This window comes from Daktulosphaira vitifoliae, unplaced genomic scaffold (genome assembly GCF_025091365.1).
Source record: "Daktulosphaira vitifoliae isolate Bord-2020 unplaced genomic scaffold, ASM2509136v1 Scaffold_1, whole genome shotgun sequence".
NCBI lineage: Eukaryota > Metazoa > Arthropoda > Insecta > Hemiptera > Phylloxeridae > Daktulosphaira > Daktulosphaira vitifoliae.
In genome coordinates this window covers 34,337,239-34,347,596 of record NW_026099572.1, presented here as the reverse complement: position 1 = coordinate 34,347,596, position 10,358 = coordinate 34,337,239, and the positions used below count along the sequence as shown (strand labels likewise).

The 10,358-nt window shown below is 24.4% G+C and overlaps 2 protein-coding genes across 7 annotated transcripts in view; both read left to right on the top strand.

The window, feature by feature from the left end:
* The window catches only part of LOC126897366 (glutamate receptor ionotropic, kainate 2-like), a 17,510-nt gene extending 16,399 nt beyond the window's left edge, over positions 1-1,111 (top strand). For all 6 annotated transcript variants that reach the window (XM_050670938.1, XM_050670930.1, XM_050670917.1 and 3 more), the window contains one exon: positions 542-1,111. In XM_050670938.1, the coding sequence (XP_050526895.1) occupies positions 542-646 (105 nt within the window). In that variant the 3' untranslated portion in view covers positions 647-1,111. The remainder of the gene's footprint in view (positions 1-541) is intronic.
* Positions 1,112-4,946: 3,835 nt separating this feature from the next.
* Positions 4,947-9,374, top strand: LOC126897591 (uncharacterized). Its single transcript, XM_050671307.1, has 2 exons — positions 4,947-5,126; positions 8,752-9,374. The coding sequence occupies exons 1-2, from the start codon at positions 5,033-5,035 to the stop codon at positions 9,261-9,263; spliced, it is 606 nt and encodes a 201-aa protein (XP_050527264.1). The 5' UTR covers positions 4,947-5,032; the 3' UTR covers positions 9,264-9,374.
* Positions 9,375-10,358: the final 984 nt, after the last annotated feature.

Genomic DNA, 10,358 nt, shown 5'->3' with positions numbered 1-10,358 from the left:
GACTTTATTTTATCTTCACGGTGAAAATGGCTACCGAATGCTATTATTGTGTGAAAATTCTCGATTTTATTTTTTACATTTTTAACTTTATAATGCTATGACATATTGAAAAGTGTATGGATCAACATTATTTTTTTATGAGAAATAATATTTTTTAATAATCCCTTTTTCATTCTACATACTTTATCTTAATTAGGATATTAATAATGAACTAGCAGATAATGTAGCTTTTGGAATAGTCCACCAATTTTTTAAAATTAAACAGTATCTAAAGATTTGCATCGAAGCGTTTTTTTTTTATAGTGATTTTAATCACTGTCAGATATCATTATACTTGATCCATCTATACCACGTCACCACTGTGCCGCGACCCCCCTGTGCTGGGTTTTTTTAGTTATTGAAGTTCATAGTTTATTGATTTAAAATGGATTTTTTCGACAGTTTTATTGTTTTATTTACATATAAAACATTATAATTATAATGTTTCCAAGCCCTGTCACTAAGTTAAATTTAAAATATTTATAAAATAAAATGTTCACAGTTGTCACCATGGGATGCTTTTATATGTGAACTTAAGTTTGTATTCAAATTCCATCAATCAATTAAACCTGTGCGACACACTGAAGGCAATAATGAAGCAAATTAAGTTCTTAGAGTGTTACACTGATATTAATTAATTTTAAATTAATTAAAAGAATAAAAATTATTTAAAAAACAGATAAGTTATATTATTACTTAAATATCATGATTGATTTTAAATACGAAAACAATTTGGGCTCCATTTTATCCTTTAATGTAATTATGATCAAATTATCAACCCTTAATAATCATTTATTATACTGAGGTATTTACTGTTATTCTTGACTATATTCCTTTATCTCTGTGTGCAAAAATTCATCTGGAGATATCACTTCGAGAAGTATGATGTTACATCCTAGAACCTATGTTAGTTGCTGAGAAGTACTGGCGATCTTTAATAACCCGCGACCTGTGAAGTCTTTGCATGCGATGTTACAAAACCGAAATTCACGTGACGTTACATTGTGACTTCTTTAGATAATTAAAAATTACACGCATAGACATTATAGATAAGTCTCAGCTATGTCACATATGCGAGTATTTTAAGTACATCGAAAATTAGTTTACATAGATGTCACAAAAAGTAATTGAGTGTGTGTATATATATATATACAGTCAATTTTATGAATTTAATTATACAATTACAATTAATGTATTATTCGCATACAATTTTTTCTCTGTAAAATAAAATTTTTATAAAATGTATGATGATTGGAAGTATGAATCATACCTTATAACATCTAATTGATGTATTTATAGCATCCAAACTAAATAGTTAAAAAAATAATATTAACTGTGTACTTATTCAAAAATGATAAAATGTTTATAATAACTTTATATTATATTGGTAATTGAAAGTTTACAGAATTTGAATGGAATACTTTCAGGATCTAAAAAAACACTATTATATTACCCTGATAACATTTTTGTAATATCAATACTAGTAAAATATTAATATTTCTGTATGCATTCAAAACCACTTAAGAAAATTGGTATTTTGCTTAAGTACAAGAAAATATAAAAAATAAAACTATCCTACAAAGTTAAGAAGTAAACTTACCACTAGGGCTATCATCGCAATTGCTACACTCTGTTTGGTCTTTTTATTTTGGTTAGTGTAGTGTCTGAAGATGTAAATATGTATTTATTTTTATTTTATAGAAGCTTCAGAATAATCATCTTGAACAAAGTATAAATATAAATTAACTTAAATTTTTAAAAATTATCTTAAAACTTATCAAAATACTGAGATACTACTGTGATGGAGTATGTGGGCCAATCATTATCTTGCTTTATAAAATATTTAATCATGTTATTGACAATTTTTTTTGTCCTACTTACAAATACACATTTTTTCGCAGTAAATAATTCGTTTAACTGCTACTATAGAATATATATTTTCCGACGCAAAAAATACAATAGCCCACTTAAAAAATAAAACATAAAATCTAAATAAAAAATTGACTAGTGAATAACCTGCATTTTATTATTACTTTTTTAGTTAATATCATTTTTAGTTATAGATGAGAGGGATGCCATTGTAGAAAAACTTTATCTATGCGTCATGATAAAACTAGAGAGTCGCTAAATATTACCCTGCTCCTCATATTTATTAAAACTTTAAATAAAAAGTTATTGACTAGTCAAAATTTTATTTTAACCATTCTTCGTTTAAAAATAACAAAATAAATAGGTTCTCATTTAATTTCCGAAAGTTATCCGTAAAATCTATCCTTAGAAATAATTATTTGTTACAATTCACTTGATAAAAAGTGAAAAAATAGTGGGTAAATATTTAATAATAAATCATACTGTCTATAATATAATATATATAATTTAAACATACAAGTAGTATGTTACAAATATGAATTAATTGTGATATATAGTATTCAATAATTAAATACTAAAAAGGGATATACTATCTTCATTTTTATATTTTTTAAACGATGATTATAGTTTAAATCATATTTTTATGTGATATTATACCCTTTAATATGTTATACAATATATTATTTATTTTCAACAAGATATTATTCAATCAACTTAATCTAAGAGGTATGCATCTCCCTATGTAACAAAAAATTTGTTGTCTTTCTATGTATATTATAAAGTTTATTTAATTACGGACTAATTAGTACTAGAATCTTTGATGAACAGTACACAGGTTCAATCATTTTTTAATACATTTAACACTAACTACTGGTTAACCGTAAAATATAAATGATTTTTTTTTCTAAATTCTGTTGTATATTTTTTACGATTTATCAAATAAAAAGTACTTTTTCGGTTTGTCACTTATCGTGTATCGTAGTTTTAAGTAAAGTCCATTAAATATGCTAACTTTAATCCAACCAAATATTTAATGACTTACTAATCATAACAAATTTGAATTTATATTCTACTTTTTGTGCCAAAGCACACAAAGTACTTTGAAGACATTATGTCCTGGAGTATCTACGTTAAATCAATGCTATTTGAACAAAATTTGTTCGAATGTTTTAAATTATAAATTACTGCCTATATTATAGGTTTATAATTTAAGAATGTTGAACTTTCAAACATAATTTTAGCTCAACTTGCCAGTTCAGAACTTTATATTGTTAAATATAATATTTCACGAAGATAAAAATATTGCATTTTTTAGATTGATATGTGATCAGGAACTTATATAATTACTATTAACAGTAAATTTATAAGGAAAACTCAAAATTTTGATAAAAACATTTCATTGTATTTTTATTATGATAAATCATTTAAATAGGAATCTTAGTAAGCATTTCTATGCAACTATGGTATTTAAATAATTATTTATACTGATATACTGCACATAATACATTTTGCTTGTTACCTATTTTTTAATTAAAATATATTTATTGACTATTCATATATAACATAAATATTTGTTATATTAATTAGAAGGATTTTGTTATTATTTGTCCATATGCGAAACTTTAATTTCAGATTTGAAATAGACGCAAAAAAATGGGTTTAGAAAAGTATCTTTTTGGTCTTTGCTGACAATTCCTCGTAGACCAATAAATTTATTTATAAGGAAAAAATTTTTTTTCGTATAATACTAAATTAACATATATCAATTTCATACTATATTTAATTTCTATAATAAAAATATATTCATATATTAGACTTATGCATCACAAAACTTGTAATCAGGATATAAATATGAAAATAAGAGTTCATTTAAATTTTTTTGCTTCTTTTAAGTTGAGAAAAATAAATTTGAAGTTTGAATTGCAACAAGCTCTTTAATTTTTATACATGTTTGTTATAGAAATGTCGAAATTAACTACTTTATCATTTTTTATTATTTCTCCATAAAAATTACAATATTAAATTATTAAATATTAATTTCATACTATATTTAATTGCTATAGTAAATACTTATTCATAAATTATACTTTTAAATCTAAGAACTACTAATCAGGATATAATTAAGGAAATAAGGGTTGATGTTGCTTTTTGAATAATCCATCAATTTTTTTAAATTAAACACTATCTACAGATTTGCATCGAAGCGTTTCTTAAGATGGTAATTTTAATCACTGTCAGATATTATCTATACTTATTCCAACTATGCCGCCACCTCACTGTGCTGCCGTTTTATATAACATATAATTTAATCTCTCTCTTTCAACTAAATAAAATATAATAGATAATAATGATATTTAGGGCTCTAACTTATAACTAATATTTAATACTAACACTTAAATCATTTTAAAATTTTTTTTTGTAAAATGGGTTTATAGGTTTCTTGTCCCAATTTTCTTTTAAATACCATAAAATAAATTTCCATGCAATTTTTATGTTGGATAAATAAAAGTTATATTTCCTTTCCAAAAAGAAATGTATTTTTTATATGGAAAACAAAAATGACTACTAGATAACTTCAAAGGGAAAAATATTTCATTATTTTTTTAAATAACTGATAACTTAACTCAATTAAAAATCAAAACATAGTAACTTATCTAATTTAACTTAAATTTTCAACTAACTTAACCTCTCAAATTTTAAAAAGTTACTAATGTAACCAGCTTTGGCTATATTATAATTTATTTACATTAAATAAATTATAAAATTAAAACGGAGTTGACGGAGAAAAAGTTTTTGCGCTGATATTAATTGAGAAATGCATTTTGAACAAATTAAAACGTACAATAAAAAAGATGGTACTACTACGACAAACTATTGCACTTTTTTGTGTATTTTAAACATTTATTTAAAAAATTATAATATAGCTAAACATCATGTCTCACTTAAGTAATGCAACAATAAAAATATAATTATAACACAAGTGTAAAAAAATGTTTGAATAATAGAATAAGTACCTAATACGGCACATATTACACATGGTGTCAATAAATGAGTGATAGCAACTGTTTGAAAAATTATTTTATTAGTAGGTATATTGCAACGCTTTTTATATAGAATTTTTAAAATGATTCTTTCAATGGTAATTAACCTATTAAATTTACTTTTTTTTACTATTATTTATTCAATTAAGGGTGCAATTATCAATAATTATTGGCCAAGTAAGTTTAAAATTTAAACATTATTATAGAAACAAATAGATAAAAGAAACTATTGGATTTTGAATTTTACTTTTTTATAAGCGTTAAGAGTTTAAAAATCAATTAAATTATTGTTTTAACTATAGAAATAACAGCTATAGTTGAACCGTTACGTGATCAAGTCAGCAATTTTCTTTTTAATTTTTACTTTTTATATATTACAATTTTTAAAATACTTCTAAATATATTTTCAATTTACATAAATAGTTATTTTCTAAGATAAAAATACTATCATTTGTTTAATATTTTATATTTTAGCTAATATTTTTTTTAATCGAAATTATTATTATTGTACTTCAAAATTATAAAATATATAAAACAAAATAAAAATATGAGATGCTAACTTCATCATGCAACACTTCATTAATAGATTTTAATTCTCAATTAAGTTTATAATTATTATAAAGTTCACTGAAAAGACATAATCAAAAAAATATCTAGATTAAACATAAGCGTTTCAGCAAATATCAATTACAAATAAATATTAGTATTTGTTTTTCTAAAACCTAATTAATGTATATTATTAGAAATTTAGTTATTGGAATCATGGGCGCGTCTGACTTATAATAACTTAGAAATATAGTTTATAATTTTTATCGCTGAGTGCATTAACTACAAATGGTGTTGAACATTCACTATTTTTAACTACCTAAATCTTATAATTCTTTTAAGTACGAATACAATACAAGTCAAATTGTACCTATACACAAAAATATATTAGACAAATATTAATGCCTTAATTGTTCCTAAGTGATTTTTTTTGTTTTAATATATGAATTGACTAATTCATAAAAGTGAATAACAAATATTTTAATTACGCACTTAAAATATTTTTTATTCAATAAAAGTATGAAGACTATACCATCATTATATTATTTTATTATTTTATTTCTATAATTAATAGCAACTATTATACAGGTGCGGCAAAATAAGCAGTGCAGTTTTGAAAGTCTATTTAAAAAAAAGAAGCAACTTATAGATATGAAGTTTATTTAATTTTTTTCAGTACATCATGCCATTTTATGTATTAGGTTTTAAAAATGATATCAGAACGATGATGACCGCCAACAGCGATACATTGATAAAGGTGATTTCTGAAGTTTTCGGTCGCATTTCGACACATTTCGACTGGTATAGCGCCGATTTCCTCCCGAATTCGCTCTTTGAGTTCTTCCAAGGTGTGAAGTCGATTTTTAAAAACCTTTTCCTTCAGATAGCCCCACAAGAAAAAATCACAAATGCTCAAATCCGGTGAGCGCGCGGGCCACCCCACATCACCCCTCAGAGAAACGAGGTGCATTGGGAATATTTGTCGCAGCTACGTCATTGAAACTCGAGCAGTATGTGCTGTGGCCCCGTCTTGTTTGAACTAGATGTCCCCCATTAGCTCTTCTAATTGAGGTTCAAAAATATTTTCCAACATGGAAATATAACGTTGAACGGTCACTTTTGGGGAGTGAGAGGTCTTTCATGAATTTGCTGTGGATTATTTTCAGCCCAATAGCGAAAATTTTATTTATTAACTGCTCCATTGAGATGAAATTGAGCTGAGTTGCGATGAAAGAACGATCATTTTCAAAAAACGTACGGACAGCAAAGCCCCGTTTTTCATCAGACCAAACCATGGTAATGACTGATAATGGCATGGCCCGCCCGACGAAATAAGACCATCGTAATCACACTACCCCTACCATATGGGAAGTAACAACCTATCAAAACTGCACTGTTTGATTTGCCGCACCCTGTAATTTAGTTATGAAATATTTGTTTCGGTTACACCATACAAAATATCATAAGTTATAACAAATAACACAGTAATTATAATAGAATTTAAAACAATTGTTAATTAGTTTACATAAACAAATCACGCAGGTTTATCGAAACTTTAACACTATAAAGAATTGAAATATTTATACATTTTTAATCTGTTTAATTTTAATGGCTCCTGTAGTGGTTGGCGTCCGCTGAAAATTTGACTCAACATAATTTAATTTTATTCCCACCTAGTTAAATATCAAACATGAATCAATTTGTATACTTAATTCAGTGTATTTCTGATACATTTATAATTCATAGGTGAACGTGCTCGCTAATAAAGAAACAAATAAATTATAACTAACAATAACAATAGATTATATGGCATACATTACCCAAAGCTTCATTGAATCTTTTTGATGATTCTTTCCTCTCTTCGTTTTCGCTCATCCCTTATCTGATCCATTGGTTATTAATGTATGTACCCACGGTGTGCGACCTAACCCCAGACTCATCTACTTAGTTAGTTCATGTGTCACAACGGCTCCAATGTCACGTACATCTTACATTTTATTAAAATGTAATAAAATATTATTTATTTTATATATCGTTCATTTTATTAGATTAAGTTCTCGCGCCGCACGATACAATATGACCTTGTACATTCGACCACCACCGTCGATTTACTACCGTAGGTTATACTTATCAGACTACATTTGTTTACAATAGCTGAACGGACACCTATTCGCTGATAAACAAAAGCGCCAACAAATATAAAAACATAAATTATTGAGCTATTATAAAATATATGTAACATGAGTAATTTCAATTCAGATAGAATCAATTTTAATCATTAAAAATATCAATTCATAAAATGATAATTTTCATAAAAAATTAATGTATACAACCAACACATAATGTAAAAATACTTCATACATAAATTTATCGTTTTCTTCATAACATGACTAATAGACATTTACTATTTTATGACATTGTAAAATAATAACACAAACATTTTAATTTTTAATAATTTCTAAATGCTCTAGAAATTTAACTACAAATTATTAATAAGACATTTAAATTATTTAAACATTTTACCTACATTTTAAAAATTAATTTTTACTTAAAGTAAAATTAGAACATTAAATAAAAAAAAAACTAATTTCGAAATTATGAAAATTTAAATTCTTCGAAGATAGTATTACTACTAATTTTTTCACTGGTATAAACGATCATTCAAACAAAGAAAATGTGGTACCAAATTTTTTCTTTAAATTTATTTAAATTTTTTTTGTATTTTACATAAATTAAAATTTTATTATTTTTATATTAAACAATTTTTATTATATTAATAATTTTATTATTTTTATATTAAAATTATAGATTAAAAGTATAACAATTATTTAAAAAAGAAAGGATCGTAAAAATTTACTATATCTAAAGTAAATCTAAATTATTTTTCATATCTTTGTGACTTACTCTGTATACTTATAATTTTTAGAAATGGTGATATCGGAAGTAGTCCAAATAAATTTTTAAAATACTTTAAATAATTATTCCTATTTACAATTAATCATTAATTTCTACTAAAAGAGGTCCAAAATATATATATATATAACATACCTAAATATTAATAATACATTTTTAAGAAAAAAACTTATTAAAATAAATTTAAACATTTTCTATCAAAATGTTATTAATTTTCGAATTTATTATTAAATAATTATAAATAGTTTTATAATTTGTTTAATACATATATTCGGATACATTCATGAATTTTTTTTTTGTATATTTTACTAATATTTAATTAATTAAAATGAGTTTTTTTTAGAAACTAATGAGCTGGCACAACATGTAAATCAATTAAAGCATGATCAGCCTGATTTAGTAGAACATCATTTTCAATCACATAAAAATTCAAATCATATAACAAACGAATTGAATACAGTTCCTCGTTGTATGATCGATTTATTAGGTCCTTCATTAGGACAAGAAAATATATATTCAAAACCCGTTTACGATTTACAAGGACGACGACCCGTTTTTAAACTAGAAAAATATTCATATCAAAATAAAAATGTGCAAACGGGAAACTATAGTTACACAAAGAAAACCAGAAAGCCAAAAAAAGTAGTTGAATATGAAGTAATAGAAGAAATTACGGAAGAAACTGTGGAGAATGACGACGATGACGATGACGATGATAGTGATGATGATGACGATTCCGAAGATGATGACGATGACGAAAACGATGATGAAGATGATGACGATGATGACGATGATGATGACGACGAAGACGAAGACGATGACGATGAAGACGATGACGATGATAATGACAATTAAAATAGTAATTAATAAGATAATTTAAACGTTATTATACCAGTAAAAATGTCAATAAATGTAATAAATCAAAATAATTAAAATCATACAATAAAAACATCATTTTTTTTTAAATAATCACTTTAACTTTTATCTTAATCTTTTAACAATAAAATAAATCAAAGTAATATTTAAAGGTACTTTTTAATAAACCCGCAGAGTTTGTGGTATATGAAATAAATATATTTATCTAATATCGAAAATGATTTTTTTTACTTACTACCAACGTAATAATAATAATGCGTATTTAACTTCTAAAAAATGTAATTGGTTTTTTACTAAAATTATAACTAACATATGACAATACTCAAAGGTCAAACGTAGGTTAAGATTATTGAACGAAATAACCTTGATTAACACATTGCAACATGTAAATTGAATAAAATATCTCTTTTATTTATTACTAAAACATTAAGAAAAAAATTAGTACAGAAAAAATAATTAAAAGCTTTTTATCACATTTTTTTTTTTCAAAAAATATTTCACAATAAAACATACGATATTGTTAAGTTGTTTGTATCGGTTTTTAAGAAATTATGCGTTATTTACTATTTATTCTACACCAACGGTTTTTTCCAAAGTAATAACGTTATAAATAATTTTGAAGTATAAAATAATTTAATAACAGTGAACTCATATTTATCTAAATTTTACACTACTATACAAAACTTATATAACCTTTGCTAACTTAAAAATTTTGTCCAGTAAAACATTTTTTACGTTTACTTATTAGTAAAATACGTAATACAGAAAGAGCTATCTCTAACTTTTGATATCATAACAATGGTTGATTAATTTACTATTTAAGTATTTATTATAAAGAATAATTTCCCCATTAATTATTTTCTGAACAACTATACTAATATAGAAAAGTTAGTTAACAACTTTTATTACGCTTAATACACTAGTTCTACTTTTTATCTCCAAATTTTTACTCAGAGAATAATCATAAAAACATTAACCAATTTACATAAAATATTGAACGTTTATTAATTTAATTTAAAATTATTCCCTTTTTTTAACGTCAATTATTAATATAGGTGGCTGTGATGTAATTCA

Bases quoted from the DNA above. Each gene is read 5' to 3' on its own strand.
- LOC126897591 (XM_050671307.1), top strand. From the start codon at position 5,033: ATGATTCTTTCAATGGTAATTAACCTATTAAATTTACTTTTTTTTACT. The intron at 5,127-8,751 runs GTAAGTTTAAAA...AGTTTTTTTTAG, and splicing joins TATCAATAATTATTGGCCAA to AAACTAATGAGCTGGCACAA.